The sequence below is a fragment of the Phocoena sinus genome, chromosome 8, assembly GCF_008692025.1.
Source record: "Phocoena sinus isolate mPhoSin1 chromosome 8, mPhoSin1.pri, whole genome shotgun sequence".
NCBI classification, from domain to species: Eukaryota; Metazoa; Chordata; class Mammalia; order Artiodactyla; family Phocoenidae; genus Phocoena; species Phocoena sinus.
Genome location: NC_045770.1, coordinates 101,420,968 through 101,441,715, shown reverse-complemented (window position 1 = coordinate 101,441,715; position 20,748 = coordinate 101,420,968). Strand labels below are relative to the sequence as shown.

The following is a 20,748-nucleotide window of genomic DNA, read 5'->3' as shown; positions in this document are numbered from 1 at the left end:
GTGTTATTGGTCTGTAGTTTTCTTTTTTTGTAGTATCTTTGTCTGGTTTTGGTATCAGGGTGATGGTGGCCTCATAGAATGAGTTTGGGAGTGTTCCTTCCTCTGCAATTTTTTGGATGAGTTTGAGAAGGATGGGTGTTAGCTCTTCTCTAAATGTTTGATAGAATTCACCCGTGAAGTAATGGCAGTTAGTCTTTTGTGGAGACACAAGACTTGCAACATCCAAAACAATTGTGCGAAAGAACAGAGCTTGAGTTGTCATGCGTCCTGTCTTCAGACTGTACCAAAGCTACAGTAATCGAAACACTATGGTACTGAAACAGAAACAGACACATCAATGAAACAGAACAGAAAGCCCAGAAATAAACCCACGACTTACGGTCAATTAATCTATGACACAGGAAGCATCAATATACAGTGGGGAAGAGACAGTCTCTTCAGTAAGTGGTGCTGGGAAAACCAGACAGTTACATGTAAAAGAATGAAATTGGAGCATTTTCTCCCACCATATATAAAAGTAAACTCAAAGTGTGGGAATTCCCTGGTGGTCCAGTGGTTAGGACTCTGCGCCTCCACTGCCCGGGGCCCGGGTCAGGGAACTAAGATCCCACAAGCCACACGGTGCATCAAAAAAAAAAAAAGTAAACTCAAAGTAGATTAAAGACCCTAAATGTGAGACCAGAAACCATAACATTCCTAGAAGAAAACACAGGCAGAACACTCTTTGACATAAATCATAGCAATATTTTTTGCATCCATCTCCTAAAGCAAAGGAAACAAAACCAAAAATAAACAAATGGGACCAAATCGAGGTTTTGCACAGCAAAGGAAACCATAGACAAAACAAAAAGATAGCTTACCAAAATAGAAGATATTTGCAAATGATATGACTGATGGATTAATTTAAATGTATAAACAGCTCATACAACTCAACATCAAAAAATCCGATCAAAAAATGAGTAGAGGGACTTCCCTGGAGGTCCAGTGGTTAAGACTCTGTGCTCCCAGTTCAGGAGGTACAGGTTTGATCCCTGGTCAGGGAACCGGGATCCTGTAAGCCGAACAGCACGGCCAAAAAAAAAGAAAAAAGGCAGAAGACCTGAGTAGACATTTTTCCAATGAAGACATACAGATGGCCAACAGGCACATGAAAAGATGCTCAACATTGTTAATCATTAGAGACATGCAAGTCAAAACCACGATAAGATAGCATCTCACACCTGTCAGACTGGCTATCATCAAAAAGACCACAAATAACCAATGGTGGTAAGGATATGGAGAAAAGGGAACCCTTGTGCACTGTTGGTGGGAATGTAAATTGGTGCAGCCACTGTGGGAAACAGTATGGAGTTTCCTCAAAAAAGTAAAAATATTAGAACGACCACATGGTCCAGCAGTTCCACTCCACTCCTGGGTATATATCCAAAGAAAATGGAAAACACTAATTTGAAAAGGTACATTCATCCCAGTGTTCACAGCACCACTTTTAGAATAGCCAAGATATGGAAACATCCTAGGTGTCCATCAACAGGTGAATGGATAAGGAAGATGTAGTATATGTATACAATGGAATACTGCTCAGCCATAAAAAGAATGAACTCTTGCCATTTGCAGCAACTCTTGCAACAATGAATAGGCTTTGAGTGTATTATGCTTAGTGAAATAAGTCAAAGATAAATAGTGTATAATATCACTTATATGTGGAATCTAAAAAATAAGACAAACTACTGAATATGACAAAAAAAGAGACAGACTCAGATATAAAGAACAAACTAGTGGTTACCAGTGGGGAGAGTGAAGGGGGAGGGGCAACATGTGGGTGGGGGATTAAGAGGTACAGACTACTGTGTATAAAACAAGCTACCAGGATATATTGTAGATTTCAGACAATATAGCCAATATTTTATAACTAATTGGAGTATAACTTTTAAAAATTGTGAATCACTATGTTGTACATCTAAAACATATAATATTGTAAATCAACAATATGGCAGTTTAAAAAAATGGAAAGAAAAAAATGAATGAATGTAACAAAACAAACAAATTCACAGATATAGAGAACAAGCTAGTGGTTACTGATGGGGAGAGGGAAGGGAGAGGGGCAAGATAGGGGGAGGGATTTAAGAGATAAAAACTGTATATAAAATAAGCTACAAGAATGTAAATATTTTACAGCACAGGGAATATAGCCAACATTTTATAATAACTTTAAATGGAGTATAATCTGTAAAAATTTTGAGGGTTTCCCTGGTGGTGTAGTGGTTGACGTCCACCTGCCGATGCAGGGGACACAGGTTCGTGCCCCGGTCCGGGAGGATCCCACATGCCGCGGAGTGGCTGGGCCCATGAGCCATGGCCGCTGAGCCTGTGCGTCCGGAGCCTGTGCTCCGCAACGGGAGAGGCCACAACAGTGAGAGGCCCACGTACCGCAAAAAAAAACACAAGAAAACAAACAAAAAATTTTGAGTCACCATGTTCTATACCTGAAATTACTATAGTATCTTTTTTTTTTTTTTTTTTTTTTTTACTATAGTATCTTAAATCAGCTATACCTAATTTAAAAATGTATTTTCTCCTGGAAAAAAAAAAAAATGAAGGTTCCCGGCAGTCTACTGCACTCATATCTGTGGAATCAGAATCTCCAAGTATGAGGCCAGGAACCTGTTTTTTTTACCTTGCCCAATTCTTCAGACTACTTCCATGTTCTCAGTTCGGTACGAAGAAAGGCCATTAGTGGAGAGAATCAAGGAGAGGAGGTGTGGGAGTTCTGAGGAATCCGCAGGTTCACACATTCCCGCCCACTTGCTCTGATGCCTTCAGGCAATGTCCAGGCCTGGATGTTCTTTATTCCCCACAGCACCTAGCAAGCAGAGTGCTTGTACTCCTGGTTGTTGATCAAGTGAAACTGCGTGAACACCTGCATTTGTATAAAGCAGGTTTCCCAACACCAGTGCATTAAGCAGCTTCACATATTTAATTGGGCAATTTAACGGCACTGTGAAGACAGCAGTCTTGATCCTAGAACCAGAATTGACTGATTCTTACCTGGTTCAACTGAGACCTAGGGAATTCAGTTGAATTGCTGAGTTAGGCCATAAACACTGGAGCTCCTCAGGCTACAGTGTTTTTGTTTTTTGGTTGCATTGGGTCTTTGTTGCTGTGTGCACTCTAGTTTCTGTGAGCGGGGGCTACTCTTCGTTGCGGTGCGTGGGCTTCTCATTGTGGTGGCTTCTCTTGTTGTGGAGCTGTAGGTGCGTGGCATGTAGTAGCTGTGGCATGTGAGCTCAGTGGTTGTGGCTTGTGGGGTATAGAGCGCGGGCTCAGTAGTTGTGGCGCATGGGCTTAGTTGCTCCGCGGCATGTGGGATCTTCCCGGACCAGGGCTTGAGCCCGTGTCTCCTGTATTGGCAGGTGGGTTCTTAACCACTGTGCCACCAGGGAAGCCCTACAGTGTATTTTGAATATTAGAATATTATAGATTCAAAGAAACAGATTTGTATCAATAAAAGCTTTGTGTTCTTTCCCCAATGCATATGTGTGTTTTTTTAAGAATTTATTATTATTATTATTTATTGTTTTGGCTGCATTGGGTCTTTGTTGCTGCGTGCGGGCTTTCTCTAGTTGCGGCAAGCGGTGGCTACTCTTCGTTGTGGTGCGCAGGCTTCTCATCGCGGTGGCTTCTCTTGCTGCGGAACATGGGCTCTAGGTACACAGCCTCCAGTAGTTGTGGCTCACGGGCTCAGTAGTTGTGGCTCGCAGGCTCTAGAGCACAGGCTCAGCAGTTGTGGCACATGGGCTTAGTTGCTCCACAGCATGTGGGATCTTCCCGGACCAGGGCTCGAACCCGTGCCCCCTGCATTGGCAGGTGGATTCTTAACCACTGCACCACCAGGGAAGCCCCTGCATATGTATTTTAAATAGAGTTAGGGAATTCCCTGGCGGTCCAGTGGTTAGGACTCCGCACTTCCACGGCAGGGGGCATGGGTTCCGTCCCTGGACAGGGAACTAAAATCCTGCATGCCAACAAAACTGAAAGCCTTTTATTTAAAAAAAAAAAAAGTGAGAGTTATAGTATGTATACAACTTTACATTCTAGTCTTCCTTGAAAAAGTGTCATAAGTATTTTTCGGTGTTAGTACTCATTTGTTCATTGGTTTAGCAAACATTTGTCGCTGCTCCTGTGAGCTAGTCCTCCTGGATCTGGGGATAGGGAGAGAACGCAAAAGGCCGCAGACTGGTGCTGGGTGAGGAGAATGAGGTTTGTTCTGGGACAGCTGAGAGGCATGAGATGCATGGTCTTAATGCTCAGAAGAGAGGGCTAAGCTAGAGATAAGGACTTGGGAGTCAGCAGCTTCTGGGTGAAACCATGGAGGTAGATGGAGAAATTCCCTGGCGGTCCCGTGGTTAGGACTTCACGCTTTCACTGCTGTGGGCTCAGGTTCGATCTCTGGTCGGGGAATTAAGATCCCACAAGTCACTTGGCTTGGCAGAAAAAAAAAAAAAGAAAAAGAATCTGCGTTTTTGTTTTTGATTTGCGGTACGCGGGCCTCTCACCGTTGTGGCCTCTCCCGTTGTGGAGCACAGGCTCCGGACGCGCAGGCTCAGCGGCCATGGCTCACGGGCCCAGCCGCTCCGCGGCATGTGGGATCCTCCCGGACCGGGGCACGAACCCGTGTCCCCTGCATCGGCAGGCAGACTCTCAACCACTGCGCCACCAGGGAAGCCCGAATCGGCGTTTTTGAGACGCTCAACAGGTGATTCTTACGTTTTTCTAAGGTAGAAAAACTGCTGATGTAGTGTTAGTCATTTTCCTTTTCCCTCCAACTTGTAAATTAAAATTTTTCAAACTATAGAAAAGTTGGGAGGATAGCATAAGGAACACCTATATTCCTTTCACCTGGATTCACCAACTGTTGACATTTTATCACATTTGCTTCCTCTCACCTTTTTTTTTTCTGAATCATTTAAAAGTAGGTGCAAACATGACATTTTATCCCCAGATACTTCAGCAAGCATCTGCCAAAAATAGGTATTCTCCTGAGCAGCCACAGTACCATAATCAAGCCTAAGAAAATGAACAATTCTCCAACACAATCCAGTACTCAGTCCATACTCAAATTTCCCCAACTGTTCTAAAAAAAAAAGTTTTTAGCTTTTTTCCTTCAGTTTAAGATTCAGGCAACATTCATACATTTCATTTGATTGTTGTGTCTCTTTAGTCTGCCTTTTGTTTTTTTTGTGTGTGTGATACTTACTTGTTTTTGAAGAGGCCAGCATCTCTTGTACGAGGTCCTGCATGTTTATTTGTCCACTGTTTTCCCTATGATTAAATTTAAGTTCCATGTATTTGGGAAGCCCGAGGTTATGTCTTTATTGGTGATACCAAGTTTGGCCACTTGTTCACGGTGGTGGCCATCAGACTGAGTCATCTGTGGAGTGATGCTTTGGGTCCCTGTGAATTTCCAGTTCCTTAGCCCCCTGATGGTCCTTGCCTGATTCGTTTGTGAGAGCGTGTGTTGCAAAATGGTAATTTTCTAATTTGCTCATTCCTTCTACATTTATTAGCTGACATTCTTCCTTAAAGAAGTTTTCTGTCTTAAAATTACTATAGAATAATAGTAATTTCTTTCCTTGTATTAGATTTCATTCACAGACTCCCATTTAAAATCTTTTAGATGCCAGATTGCATTCATTGTTTTTCCACTTTTGTTAAGCAAAGCCATTATAATTGCCGACATGAATGAGCTTAATTGGGTATGAGATGACAAACGCATCCACACTGAGAAATGTAGTTATAGCCAAAAGCTAGGAAACCTGGTAACTTTAGCCTCCCTGACATAAACAGGGAGCCGTGTACAATCCAGGCTCCGTATTTGGGACAGAGATTAGCTCGCCGTCCTCATGACCACCTTACCAGGACCTTGGGCTTGCAGCCACTGGCCCAGCCCTTCCTCTCACTTACCTATTTGATTACCAGGCTCCACCAACTTTTCTGACCTCAACAGCTCCCACAGGTGCCTGCTCCCAGCGGACTCCCTTTGCAAAGACCAGGGTTTATATTTGGTTTTAGGGACTCTGCATATTCAGATTAGCTGGGATATGTTTGATTTTCCTCAGCAGGGTCTCAAGAGATTACCATTCTTCTGAGAACTTCTCTATATCCTGAGAGACATGTTCTCCTAATATAGGGCTTTCTTATCCCTTGACTTTCTGTCCACATCAAGTTTTTCTTCCTTTCTCACTCGGAACCAGGGTTTCCTTACCATAATGGTCTGTGAACTTTCCCCCCCTTTTTACAAATGCAATACTGTTTATTAGACAAAAATCAATAAATACCAATGAGCAAAAAAATATAACTAACATTTTGGATCCTCTTAGTATGGGTTGGGCACTTTATATAACTCATTTAAGATTGACAACAAACTTACGATTTGTGTTATCCTCATTTTTCCTTCCTTTGCAGTTGAGGAAAATGAGACTTGAGGTTAAATGACTGGCTTAGGGGTCATAAGCTAATAAGTTGCAGAGTTGATTTTCAAACCACAGCCAAGACTTGTTTATATTACCCTTCCAGAGCTTTTTTCTATATATCAATACAAATATATAAACATGCAGAAAATACACTTCAACAGCGTTCTTTTTAATCCAGTGTCATTCTCTTTCCCCTCCTCCCGGCCCTATCCCCAGGATCGACGAGAACGTGCTGGGAGCCCAGCTGGATGTTGAGGCCGCCCACTCAGAGATCCTCAAGTACTTCCAGTCGGTCACCTCCAACCGGTGGCTTATGGTCAAAATCTTCCTCATCCTCATTGTGTTCTTCATCATCTTTGTGGTCTTCCTTGCCTGAACCCTCTCCACTCTGAGGCACTCCATGGGGGTTTGGAACCCTCCTGGAGGGCAGGTGGCCAGAGCTGCCACTGAGCCTGTGCAGGATGCTTGGGAGAAAGGCCCTCAGCAGTGGGCCACTGCCCCCAATCCCCCACTCCTTTCCTCTGGCCACCCTGTCCTCCCCTCCCCACCCTCCAGCCCATGAAACACACACGGTTCTGGATTTGGACTCTGCTGTGAAGTGGTTGGAAGGAGCAGAGGCCACCTGGGGGGCTCATCACGCAGGTTGTCTCCAGTAGGAGATTTTTATAAACCCTCCCCAGCCTGTCGCAAAGAAACTTTGGCAGCAAGGGGAGGTGATGTCCTTCCTCACCTTCCTGAGAGTGAGGAAAGGAAGTGAAACTGGCCCAGGGACCAACTTTCCCATCTGGGTTAGAATTTGACCTCTTCTTCCTCTCTTCACCATGTGAGGCAGGGGGCTCTGAGACCCTCGGCTGCCTGCATAACCCCAACTTTGGCTGCAGGTGACTCTCTATCTGCCAAATGTGCTGCAGCCTGTTTTCTCCCAATTACAACAAGACTGTCAGCCTAACTAGCCATGTCGTCATTTTTGGGTGAGAGCGTCAAAAGGCCTAGGCAGCAAGTGGAGTGAGCCCACTGCCCAATATTATAACTGAAAGGGTTGGGCTGATGGCCCCAAGGGGCCAGGCTTTGGGCTCCATGCACACAGCTGCCTCCAGCAGGGGATAACCAAGTGCAGCAGCACTTAATTAGCATGGAAACTTCCCTTCAAAGCGGGGAGCAGGATCTCAGAGTGGGTCTCTGATGGGTGGCAACTTCCAGGACCATCTCCAGAAGTATTTGGACCTGTTTCATCTGCATCCTCCAACCAGCTGGCCCCACGTTTTCCTTGGGCTGGATGAAGCAGGAGTTCTGCCTGCTGCCAGGAGTGAAAGGTGAAGACAAGTGTTTGTTCGCAGCTCCAGCTGAGGCTCGTGGTCCCCTCGAAGCCCCTCACCAAATCCAAGCTAGTCACACGAGAATGAAGTAGAGACCTGCCTGGAACACCTACCCTCCAGGGAGGTCAATATGCTTGTCAGTCCCGAGCAGGACCCACGACCACATCGTGCCGAGGTCACCGGAGTTCCCCCATTTCACACACCCAAAGGAAGCTCAAGCTATAGCGAGGACCATCACCATCACACTGGGCTGGCCATAGCACTTTGGCGGGGGGGGGGGGGGGGGGGGTTGTCTAGGAGAGCCCAGGTCTTTCCTAGGCCTGGTGTTTTAATATTTCCTCTTCCCTTGGCCTGTGTTCAGAGGGTGGTCTTGCTTGCATCTTCACTGCCCAGTTGACCCACGATGTGGGTTTAGCACAGCACATTGGTGGTGGGTGGGGCAGTCTGTGAAGACGACCAAAGCCTGACATGCAGTTTTTCTCATTTGACTCTGCAACTCTTCTTGGGGGAACGCATAGATAGGAAGCTTATTTCATAAATATTTGAGTTTCCGCTACGTGCTAGGTATGGTACTGAGCCAGGTGCTGGAGAAAAAAGCCAAGAGTTAGTCAAGTCCCTGCTCTCTTGGAGCTTACCTTCTAGTTTTCTATTTTTATAGGCGAGGAAAGCACGGCACAGATAACGCAGATGGCAAAGGGCTGGGCTGAGCTGAGACTTAAGCCTTGGCTGGATCCCCGTAAGGGTCTATGAGCGGTCACTCCCATTCCAAGGCCCTTGGTCTCCCATTCCTCGGCAGCACTTCTTGTGGCTCCTCTTCCCTGTTCCTCTTGGAATCCTGGGCTGTAGCGTCCAGCTCTCTGCTTGATACCCTACCTTTGTGGTGCTGGTCTAGCGGCGGACGGATGAGAGTAGGGGGCGGGGCGAACTCGCGGTAACTCTGGGCTTCGCGAGCTCGGGTCTTGGGCGGGGCGTGCAGCGCCAAGTCCCGCCCCCGGCGCGTCTGCCCGTCGGATGCGTACGCACATGTCCCAGCGGCCCCGCCTATTATTGTAGGACGTCGGCTGTCTGTGACGAGCTCGCCCCCATAAAAGCGGTGGCACCCAGCGCAGGAGCACTTCGCCTTGGAGCGCCTTGGCGTTCGGACGTTGGGCTGGGTTGCGGCCCGCGACAGAGCCCTCCCTTTCTCGGTGTGCCATGGCGGACGAGGGGAAGTCGTACAACGGTCAGTGCCGGCCCTTGGGTTGGGGAGCGGGACGATCTGGGCTCAGCTGGGTAGCGCCGGCCTAGGCCGCAGCGCCGGGGCGTGAGGCCGCGAGGGGCCCGGCGTCCGCGGGGAGCGGCGGTGCGCGGCGCCGGCCCGGGGCGAGGCAGCCCGGGGGTTTGGCTGAACTTGAGGGTGGGTGCCCGACTTGTTAATTCCGGAATCCTGGCGTTGCGAGCACCTGCGGCTCGAAGCCGGTGGCTCGGCAGCGTGGTGATGAGATTCCTTTGAACTTTGTGGGTGGTGGATACCTGTCAGTTCAATTTGGCTGCCAGACTCTTTAATGTGAGTCGGTGCCCTGCTCTTGGGCCGCCGGTGCCCTATTTTCTACCGCGCGTCCAGTCGGTCTTGCCCCCCTTCCCCTCCCCCCCACCCGCCGCGGCTTTGGCTTAATATTTTAGACCTACACACTAACTCGATGTTCTAGTCCGAACACTACATTGGGTTTTAGTCCAGAGTAGTGGTTAAGAGCACACGACAGCCGAGGTTTCAATCCTGCGTTGGCTATGCCAATCTTGAGTGAGTTAAACACTCAGGCCTGATTTTCCACCCCTTTAATAAGGATAGAAACAGTACCTACCTCCTGAGTTTGTCTCCGTGTGTGCGTTAAAACGAGATGGTTCGTGTCAAGTGCCTGGAGCATAGTGCCTGGCATTGGAGAAAGCTCTCAATGAACGTTAGCTGCGCTTTCTATTCATTTATTATTTTTTCCCTAGGGTCATTTCTTGAGGTTCATTGTTTGCAGAGTATTACGCATTAGGCAGACCTTTATGGGGAATCATGCGTCTTTTTTAAGAAGCCATTCCTACCCACCAGGGTTCAGAGGATCATATTCCTGGAGAACATTTGAGGACCCTTGGTGAAACACCCTAGCTGCCACTAGAACCTGAATTTAGGAGTTGTCTCCTGAGTTAAGAGGCATTTCTGACCAAGGAAACAAAGAGCTCACTCCCTAAACTTCAGAGTGGCAGTTTGAGAATAAGACTTTCAAAAGAAGCTCTTAAATTGGTCATATTTGTAACTGATGTCTGTACTGTATAGACAAAAGAGGTATTGTTTACTGAAAGCTAATGTAATCATTGTGATTGGTTTTCTGAGATGTGAGAGAGGTCACCTTGGGATTAAGTAGATTTGGGTGGGCTGACAGCTGATTTCAGGTGACTTTCAGGGAGTCTGAGTTGTGTCCAGTTACACTTGGGTCACTCACACTTCCACGTTCACTTCAGAGTGGCAGTTTAAGAACAAGAATTTTATTTATTTAGTTTTTTTTAGTAAGGTTGATTTACAGTATTATGTTAGTTTCAGGTGTATGACATAGTGATTCAGTATTTGATAAATTCGATTCCATTAAAAGTTATTACAAAGTAATGGCTGTCACTGCCCATGCTGTACAATGTATCCTTGTTGCTTATCCATTGTATATTTAGTAGTTTGTATCTCTTAATCCCATAAACTTATTTTGCCCCTCCCCACTTCCGTCTCCCCAGTGGTAACCACTAGTTTGTTATCTATATCTGTGAGACTGTTTCTGTTTTGCTGAATATATTTATTTTTTAGATTCCACATGTAGGTGCTATCATACAATAATTGTCTTTTTCTGTCTGACTTATTTCACTAAGCATAATACCCTCCAAGTCCATTCATGGTGTTGCAGTGGCAAGGTTTCATTCTTTTTTATGACTGAGTAGTATTCTGTTGTGTATATATGTACCCCATCTTCTTTATCCATTAGTCTCTTGATGGACACTTGGGTTGCTTCCATATCTTGGCCACTGTAAATAGTGCTGCTATGAACTTTGGGATGCATGTATCTTTATTTTTCCCCCCTGAACACAAGTGAAGCTCATATGGTATATAACACAGGGAACTCTACTCAGTGCTCTGTGGTTACCTAAATGGGAAGGAAATCCAAAAAAGAGGGGATATATGTATACATATAGTTGATTCACTTTGCTGTACAGTAGAAACTAACACAGCATTGTAAAGCAATTAAACTCCAATAAAAATTTAAAGATTTAAAAAAAAAAACAAGTGAAGTTTATATGTTTTCTTCCCTTTTTCTTAGTTTTGATGTTTTCCTTTTTTTTTAATTTTTATTTTACATTAGCGTATAGTTGATTTACAACGTTGTGTTAGTTTCAGGCGTACAGCAAAGTGATTTAGTTATACGTATATCTATTTTCGAGATTCTTTTCCCATATAGGTTATTTCAGAGTTTTGAGTAGAGTTTCCTGTGCTCTATGGTAGGTCCTTGTTGATTATCTGTTTTATATATAGTAGTGTGTATATGTTAATCCCAACCTCTCAATTTATGCATGTATCTTTTTGAGTTAGTATTTTTTGTTTTTTCCAGATATATAACCAGGAGTGGAATTGCTGGATCATATGGTAGCTCTATTTTTAGTTTTTTGAAGAGAGAACAAGACTTAAAAGAAGCCCTTAAATTGGTCATATTTGTAACTGATGTCTGTGCTATGTAGGCAAAAGAAGTATTGTTTACTGAGAGCTGATGTAATTATTGTGATTGGCTTTCCAAGATGTGAGAGGTCACTGATCAAATTTTCAGTGAGGGTAGACTTAGGGAATGAACTTATGGTTACTAGGGGGAAGGGTGGGGGGGCAGGGATAGTTAGGGAGTTTGGGATTGACGTGTACACACTGCTCTATTTAAAATGGATAACCAACAAGGACATACTGTATAGCAGAGGGAACTCTGTTCAGTATTCTCTAACAACCTAATTGGGAAAAAAATTTGAAAAGGAATAGATAACATTTATATGTATAACTGAATTGCTTTGTTGTACACCTGAAACTAACACAACGTTGTTAATCAGCTATACTCCAATATAAAATTAAAAGTTAAAAAAAATTTTGAGTGGGATTAAGTAGATTTGGGAGGCTGAGAAAAGCAGACTTCAGGTGACTTTCAGGGGCTCTGAGTTGTATCCAGTTAAACTTGGGGCACTCGCACTTCCACATTCTGCTTCTTCTTTCCATAGTTCCAGTTTCTGCTTCATTTTTCTAAAGACTTTACACAGTTTTCCAATCATTTTCCCCTGTTGCTGCCATCCCACGGAGAGGGTTCTTTCCCTGGACAGGCAGAGGGGTTTGCACGGAGGTGGTCTCTGTAGTGAGTGCGTATCTCGTCTGATAGTGCCGGGTGCCGGATGCCGTGGTTGCCAGGCCAGGTAGCTGAACCAGTGATGCATTTTCTCATTTAAAACTCTGTTCCCAACCCCAGAGCATGATGATCGAGTTGGTTTCCCTCAAAGAAGAAAGAAAGGCCGGGGCCCCTTCCGGTGGAAGTGTGGTGAGGGGAACCGGAGGTCTGGAAGAGGAGGTTTCGTTGTTCGGTCTTCCCGCCTTGAGGAGAATGACAGAGATGTGGCAATGAGCGATGCCCAGGATGTTTCCCGAGTACGATAGTAAGTAACCAGTTGATCTGGTTTGAATTTATCGACCCCCTCATCTACGTAGCCCTCTTACTGTCCATGTCATTTCTCTTCCCGCCTGGAAGAGAGAGAAATGCCAGGACCTGCTTAATGGTTGAGCAGTCTTAGTTGTGGTCCTGGTAACAGTGCAGGAAAGTCTTTGGGAAGACATTCCTGACCTTTCTGAGTGTTTTATTCTCTCCCTCCCCACAGCAACCCCTATGCTGCACGACCCAACCGTCGGGGTGATAATTGGCACGAGCGGTCCCGAATTCACGTTACGGTGCCTCTGCGGAGAGATAGAGCTCCTCCCGAGAGGGCCGGGGCTGGCCCCAGCCGGGACGGGGCCTCGAGGAACTGGTTTAAGATTACAGTGAGTATCTTGGAAAGCACGTGGTGCAGGGGAGCTCTGGGGGGCTGGGCTCAGAGTTAAGGTGTTTACTTTTCCCATTAAAAAATCAGTGTTCTCAGCTGTTAACTCCACAATCAGGTAACCATTCTTTCTCCTAAGAGTCCATATCTTAGAACACCTAAGAGCAGGTTCAGAAAAGGAGAAGGGGACGGGTAGGATGGGGAGGCCATCTAAAGGGAAATGTGGTAACTGCGGTTGGGAGGTGGAATAACGCCTCCACATGTTTCCATCTGACTCAAGCTGAGTGTGGAGCTGGGGGTCCCTTGAGTTCTCTCAGGGGCAGGCAGGTTATGAATGATGTCTTGGAACTTTTAGAATCAAACGATTTGAATCTTTTGAGGAATAATAAGTATAAATGGACAGAAAGGAGGTTAAGGAGTTCGTGTTTGGCTTGAGTAGAAACCCTTTTTTTTGGCCACACCGCGCAGCTTGTGGGATCTTCTTAGTGAACTACCCCACCAGGGATTGAACCCGGACCACCAGGGAGTTTCCAGAAAACCTTTTTTTTTTTTTTAATATTTATTTGGCTGCACCGGGTCTTAGATGTGGCATGTGGGATCTAGTTCCCTGACCAGGGATCGAACCTGGGCCCCCAGCATTGGGAGCGAGGAGTCTTAACCACTGGACTGCCAGGGAAGTCCCCCCAGAAAACCTTTAATTGACTGTTTCTTCAGAGCTTGGCAGATGGTACAAAAGGAGGCCTAGAGTGGGTCTGCTGTTCAGTGTTAGTTATGTGTGGTTCCCTTCTCTTCTCTTTCTCTCGTCTAGATTCCTTATGGCAGGAAGTATGACAAGTCATGGCTCCTGAGCATGATCCAGAGCAAGTGCAGCATCCCTTTCACTCCCATTGAGGTAAGAGAAGGCCCCAGTGTGTGGCTGGGGACCAAGGAGCAGGTGGAGGTACCATCTGCACGGGGGTGCTCTGGACTCCCAAGTCCAATGCTGTTGTTTTCTCTTCTTGCAGTTTCACTATGAAAACACACGGGCCCTGTTTTTGGTTGAGGATGCCAGTACTGCCTCTGCATTGAAGGCTGTCAACTATAAGATTTTAGATCGGGAGAACCGCAGGGTGTGTGTGAAGGGCTTGGCTTGGGTGGGGGTGGGGATTGGTGCTCAGGGCATGGACTGGGTCTTGGTCCTGGGGCTTAGGCCTCCCTGGAGTTCACCGTGCCATGCGTGTCTCCCCTGCAGATATCTATCATCATCAACTCCTCTCTTCCACCCCACACTGTGCAGAACGAACTGAAGCCAGAGCAAGCAGAGCAGCTAAAGGTGAGGCAGCCACAAGGGGTGGGTGCTTCCACCCGAGTCCTGCCAGTTCTCACCCTCCCCCCATGCCCACACGCGACTCCAGTGACCGCTGAATCCTTTGTATTCCTCTGTAGCTGGTCATGAGCAAACGGTACGATGGCTCCCAGCAAGCACTTGACCTCAAGGGCCTCCGCTCAGACCCAGGTACGGTTGATAGCAGTAATTCTCAGATGGGTGGCGGCAGGGGGGGATCTGTCAGGCAGGGAACATTTGAGGCTGGTTTGGTGGGAACGCTGGCCTGGGTGAGCCCTCTCAGACTTCCCTTTCCTTCCTGAAGATTTGGTGGCCCAGAACATTGATGTTGTCCTGAATCGTAGAAGCTGTATGGCAGCCACCCTGCGAATCATTGAAGAGAACATCCCTGAGGTGAGGCCTTTGTCCCACTGGGTGGGAGGAAGCAGGGTGGGATAGATAGATAGATAGGATGGGGTTGGGAGGCAGGTTTGTTTCAGATTCCCTTGCTGCTGGTGCTTCCTCTAAATTCTTCTCTCCCCACAGCTGTTGTCCTTAAACTTGAGCAATAACAAGCTGTACAGGCTGGATGACTTGTCCAGCATTGTGCAGAAAGCACCCAATCTAAAGATCCTCGATCTTTCTGGAAATGAGGTGAGATTGAGAGCCTGTTTGTGTTTTGGATGGGGTGGGCAGAGGGTGGAGAGAGCTCGCCTGGTGGCAGCAAGACGCGAGGGAGGGCACTTAAGGGAGGAGGTGGGGCTTGGGGGTGGGAGGAATCTAGCTGGCTCCCTTTACCAGCATGTCTTTCCCACCTTTTCTCCCCATCCTTTGCAGCTAAAGTCTGAGCGGGAGTTGGACAAGATAAAAGGGCTGAAACTAGAAGAGCTGTGGCTCGACAGAAACACCCTGTGTGATACCTTTCGAGACCAGTCCACCTACATCAGGTCAGTTTTAACCTCTGTCTCCCCTCCTGGGAACCTTCACCCCCTAGGAGGCTGAGCTGATGCACCCTGACCAGTGCCCATCTGCAGATGTGCAGCCCTGAGCTGGAACCACCTGTCCTTGGGGAGGATCATGTGCTCCTCCCTTTTGTCCATCCGTGACACCCAGCTTTGCCCCAGGCCTCCTTTCCTTTCTTCTCACCTGTTTGCCTGTTTGCTGGTTCTATGGCTTTTCTCCTTCCTTCCTGAACACAGGGTTTTCTACACTCCCCCTACCCTGTTGTTCCAAGAAGAGCATCTCCCTTTTTTACCATGGCTAGGGGGCATATCTTGTATATTATGCCCCATTCATGGAGTTGCTTTGAGCCAAGAGCCTGGTATCCCTGGGCAGAGAAAGCCCTCCCTCCCTGGGACTTCCTGCTGATGGAAGTCCTTCCTTCCTCTGTCCTGCAACGGCCCCTCTTGTCCTTTTGCCAAGAGGCGCTCTCTTCTCACAATCTCCTTGCCCAAGGCTGTTGCCTGGGCTTTCCTGCCCACACTGAGGTTGAGGCCTCCTGGTGGCTGGTGCCATGCAATCGGTCTCTCTTGCCCAGTGCTGTAAGCTGGGCCCTCCCTGGAGGAGAAACCTGGGTTCCTGAAGACATGTGACCAGAGCCGGGGCCCCGCCAGTAGGCGAGGGAATCCCAGGGCAGGTGCTGGGCGTGGAGGCCAGGGGGGCATAGGCTACCAAGGTGACAGAGAACTGACCTTCTCTGGGGGCGCTGCACCTCGCTCACTCGCACACCTCACATCTCCCTGCTTGGCCCTGGAGGATGGCTGGTTAGCCAGAGACGGGTAAGATTCCTCAGGGAAGGAACAACCTAAGACAGGCACAGTCGCAGAGGGGCCATCAGGAGAGAACTTGGGGGCCAACAGAGGTGGGGCACAGACCCTCACCCCCCCAACTTTGCAGGGGCCTGAACCCTCACCCCTTCTGAGGGAGGTCTCCTGTCCCCATGGCTGCTTCGCTTCCCACGCCCAGCTCAGATCGGAACCCAGGTAGCAGACAGAGACCTGGCCAATAGCAGCTGCCCTCCCGCCACAGCAAGGCTTTGTTTCCCATTTCCTCCTTGGATCACAGGGAAGAGGGAGCTGAAAGAAAGGGCTGTGTCAGGTGCCTTCTTCCCTTTGTTCTCCCTCTTCTTTCTAAATGACTCTTTGCCGTGTAGTGCTTTCGCTTTTCCTTTGCTTTCTCTTTCCTCTTTCTCTCTCCTCGCCAGTATCAGCCCCGTCTCCTTGGCTCCTTCCTCTCCTGCCTTTTCTCTCTCTTCTCCGTTTCATCCCCTCGCTGCTTGCTTGGCCTCATCTCCTCCTGAGCCCGCCTTGCTCATCTCCCTGCCCCAACACCCTGTACCATTTCTGCGGTGTGTTCTGGTCTCGGCCGTGGCCAGACCTGGCAGAAGTGATGGATACCTGTTGAGGCAGTGGAGCCCCTGGGCTCCCACCCCATTCCCTCCTCCCGGGGGCTGCACAGGTGAGTAGGTGGAAGGTAAGGGGGGCAGGGAGGGAAAGGAGGTCCTGGCTTAAAGCCTGGGCCGGGAGTGCTGCTTCTGTGGCGTGCTCAGAGTCACTCAGAGAAGAGAGGGTCGTCCTCCGACGCAGTCATTTCTGGGTGCCCAGGAGAGGTGGGGAGTTGGGGCCGTTTTTCCTGGAGCTCAGAGGCTGGGAAAGAGTGAGGACAAGAGGATGGGATGGGCTGTCCCTCGGGCATTGGTATATTCACCCCTAGAGCAGCCCAGGAGGCACGGTGGCTCTGAAACATCACTCATTTCTGTCCCATTCTTGACAGCGCCGTTCGAGAGCGATTTCCCAAATTATTACGCCTGGTAAGTACCTAACTTTTTTCATTCTCTTCTGAGGAGCACAGCATCTCGCACCCTCAAAGTCTTGCCTAACGGGTTTGTACGATCACTGATTTGGGGACATGGAGCCCTTTGAGAATCTGACAAAGTCTCTAATCCTTTTTTTTTTTTTTCCCCCTGGTTGGGGGGTGGGGGGAATCAAGCCATTTTATTGAGGACCTTTGAGGGAGGGTTGAAGGGCCGGTAGAACAATGAGATCTGACATCCTTCTCCCAGCTGGGATCCCCCCAGCTCCACAGTCGCTGAAAATATAATCATTCTTTCCAGAAAAACACCTGTAGACAAAAGTTGCATCTATCAGGATTCACGGACCCTTGCCATGTCTCTTTTACACTTGACCTGTGACCCCTCACTCTTAGTTCTCCCATCTGAGTGCTCATCCAGCCTTTCCTGTCTGGTTTATATCGTCGGCTATCACTTTCTTTCTGCAGGACGGCCATGAGTTACCCCCACCGATTGCCTTTGACATTGAAGCCCCCACAGTGTTACCTCCCTGCAAGGTGAGTGGAGGGGGCCGCGGCTGGGGGCACAGAGTTAGCGCTCACGTTGGGAGGAGAGTCCTGGTTGCGTGGTCCTAATATCTGTTTGATTCCAGGGAAGCTACTTTGGAACAGAGACCCTCAAGAATCTGGTGCTGCACTTCTTGCAGCAGTGAGTATCTCAGGTCACCTCAGGCTGCGGAGCGGTGGGCTGGCCCCAGCACAGCTCGCTCTCGGGAGCTGTCGGTCCCTGTGCGGCCCCAGATTGTGGAGCTCAGGCTTTCCCTTTTGTTTTCCTCGTAGGTACTATGCGATATATGACTCTGGGGACCGGCAGCAGCTCCTGGATGCCTACCACGATGGGGCCTGCTGCTCTCTGAGTATTCCTTTCACCCCCCAGAACCCTGCCCGGTGAGTGTCACATCCCAGAACCTGCCCAGGACCAGAGTTTCTCGGCAAATACAGGCCAGCACGTGCGCCTGCACACCGTTCTGACCACTGCCTCCTTTTTCTCCTGTTCCCCCCAGAAGCAACTTAGCTGAGTACTTCAAGGATAGTAGGAATGTGAAGAAGCTTAAAGACCCTAGTAAGTGTGTGATGTGAGCAGAACAGGTTGGGAGAAGGGGATGGGAAGGGGCTGAGTGTGGGCTGAGTGTGGCAGCTGCTCACCTGGCTTCCCCTCCTCCCACAGCCCTGCGGTTCCGGCTGCTAAAGCACACACGTCTCAATGTTGTGGCCTTCCTCAATGAGTTGCCCAAAACTCAGCATGACGTCAGTTCCTTCGTGGTAGACATAAGCGCCCAGACAGTGAGCACCTATGTCTTCCTTGGCAGAAGGGCGGAATTGGGGAAGGGGCGGTTAAGAGGCAGGGAGGACTCAGGCTCTGGCTGGGAGCCTACGTGGTACCTGATGCTGCTGCTTCTCTTTCAGAGCACGTTGCTGTGTTTTTCTGTCAATGGGGTCTTCAAAGAAGGTGAGGGTCTTTGGAGTGCCGAGTTTGCAGAGTGGTCCCCTTCCCAGCTAGTCGTTCTCAGCACTCTTAGCTTCCCAGCTACCTTCTCTTCTCTCTTCTTCCTTGACCTCCTTCTCTCATTCTGCCCCCCAAGCCTACCCTCTCCACCTGTCTTTTCCTGTCTGGGGTATGGGCAAAGCCTGAGGATTAGAAGGACACAGACTTTGGAGTCAGGCAGGTCTGAGCTTCCATCCCAACTTTGGTCTTCTGTGTCTGTGGGCAGTTTACATTACCTCTGCGCCCGAGTCTTTATTTGTGAAAGGAAGGGGGTTAGTAATAGCCATCTCACAGTGTTGTGGTGAGTAAGTGAAGTGATGTACAAGATGCTTGACACCGGGCCTGGCACACACACACTCCACTAGTGGGATGACGGTGTTGTTGTTACTACCGTCCTCCCTGACCTCTGATACTCCTCCCCGCTGTGCTCCCCTGTGCACACATAATCATCCCTGTCTGGCCCACTTAGGGTTCTTTGTATCAAATAAGACCAGGATTTTTGAGAAGCTGTTTGAAAACATAAAACATGAGTGACTCTGACAGGTTGTCACCATTGTTATCATTGCAGTGGATGGAAAATCTCGGGACTCTTTGCGAGCCTTTACCCGGACATTCATCGCTGTTCCTGCCAGCAATTCAGGGTGAGTGTTGGACTTACCGTATGGGGTCCCAGTCCCAATCCATGGCCACCACTGTGAAGATTGGGGAGGGTGGAGTCGGTCCTCTGGGTATCTTCAGACATTCAGAAAGGCAGGGGGTGATCAGAGGAGGGTCACATAGTGGTGACATCCTGGCTCCATCACTTCTAGCTTAGGGCAAGTTTCCTCATTTGAAAAGTGGTTTAACAATATTCACTTCCTAAGTCTGCTGTGAAGATAAATGAGGGTTGGGGGAGAATGTATAATTCTAGTGTGTTTGGTAGATAATCCCATACATGGAGTCCATGGGAAAGGGAGAAAATGACAAAGGGACCTCGTGGGTATTGAAAGGATCTGAGTGTCAAGTGAGAATAGGAATGATGTTGGGAGGATGAGGTTATCTGTCTGTCTGTCCAGCTGTCTCAGGTGCTTTTTGTCCCCAAGGTTGTGCATCGTAAACGATGAGCTGTTTGTGCGGAATGCCAGTCCTGATGAGATCCAAAGAGCCTTTGCCATGCCTGCACCCACACCTTCTTCCAGCCCAGTGCCCACCCTCTCCCCAGAGCAGCAGGAAATGATTCAGGCATTCTCTACCCAGTCTGGCATGAACCTTGAGTGGTCCCAGAAGTGAGTACTGGACATGTGTAGGAATAAGGGTGAACTGGGGTAGGGCTGCTGGTGAATAATGAGTGCCCCTAAAATTTTTAAAGCCAGAACTTTTTTTATTACTTAAAGAAAAGAAAAAAGATGGTCCATAAAAGCATTTTCTCTATGCATACATTAGCATAACATTTAAAGTCAAAATGAAGTCCCTCTTTTATACTGTTCTGCAACATACTTTACTTATCCCATGAACATCTTTCCCTATTAGTATAGAACTCACCTTAGTCTCATTTCTGTTAGCTATTTAATAGAAATAGCTATTTAATATTTCTTTGTATTTGAAAGACCATTGATAGATGGATTTTTACCAACTTTTCATTTGGATAAAGAGTGCAAGAATGCATGTAATCGTTGGTGAGCGTTTCCATAGAATGGATGTTGAAGTGGCATTTAGAGATCAGGGTGACTGCGTCTTGGTTCTAATGGAGGTGCCTGTTCTTGCCCTGCTCCAGGTGCCTTCAGGACAACCACTGGGACTACACCAGATCTGCCCAGGCCTTTACTCATCTCAAGGTAAGATTTGGGAATAGGTGGCTAAAAGAGATTTCCAGGCCTTCAAGAGGGTCACGTAGGCTTGGGATGCGGGCATGGGCCACCTGGCTCTACTGACCTTTTATTTTTTCTCTAAGGCCAAGGGCGAGATCCCAGAAGTGGCATTCATAAAGTAATCCATAGTCATGCCTGAGAAGATCCCTGTAAATAGCCCTTGTCTGTCCTGATGTCACCTCTCCGGCCCCTGTGACTGTGACTGCTGGATCCCTCTCCTTACCTGCCTTCTTGAAGACTTCGGGAAGATTGAGCCTCCCTGGTGCCAGGAAGCCAAAGCTTACTTTGTAGAACTGACACTAAACTACCCGAAGGACTTAGGTGCTTTGTGTACTTAACCCCAGGATCCTCCCTACTTTTTAAGATAAAGAGTGATACTGTATTTTGTGTCCAGCGTGCTGGGTTATTTTAGCCT

General features: G+C 48.0%; 2 protein-coding genes across 4 annotated transcripts in view; both read left to right on the top strand.

The window, feature by feature from the left end:
* Positions 1-7,419, top strand: part of STX5 (syntaxin 5) — a 28,384-nt gene extending 20,965 nt beyond the window's left edge. For 2 of the 3 annotated variants that reach the window (XM_032641908.1, XM_032641910.1), the window contains exon 11: positions 6,687-7,419. In XM_032641908.1, coding sequence (XP_032497799.1) covers positions 6,687-6,846 — 160 coding nt within the window. In that variant the 3' untranslated portion in view covers positions 6,847-7,419. The remainder of the gene's footprint in view (positions 1-6,686) is intronic. The other variant, XM_032641911.1, reaches the window with a different exon arrangement.
* A 1,340-nt stretch (positions 7,420-8,759) lies between these two features.
* NXF1 (nuclear RNA export factor 1) lies at positions 8,760-20,715 on the top strand. The gene is made up of 21 exons (XM_032641907.1): positions 8,760-9,008; positions 12,289-12,472; positions 12,692-12,851; positions 13,659-13,742; positions 13,855-13,959; positions 14,082-14,162; positions 14,276-14,345; positions 14,479-14,567; positions 14,700-14,807; positions 14,991-15,100; positions 16,926-16,962; positions 17,430-17,498; positions 17,594-17,649; positions 17,781-17,888; positions 18,005-18,063; positions 18,169-18,284; positions 18,408-18,450; positions 19,055-19,127; positions 19,569-19,751; positions 20,240-20,300; positions 20,417-20,715. Exons 1-21 carry the CDS (start codon positions 8,981-8,983, stop codon positions 20,453-20,455), a joined length of 1,863 nt encoding a protein of 620 aa, XP_032497798.1. The 5' UTR covers positions 8,760-8,980; the 3' UTR covers positions 20,456-20,715.
* The last annotated feature ends 33 nt before the right edge of the window (positions 20,716-20,748 follow it).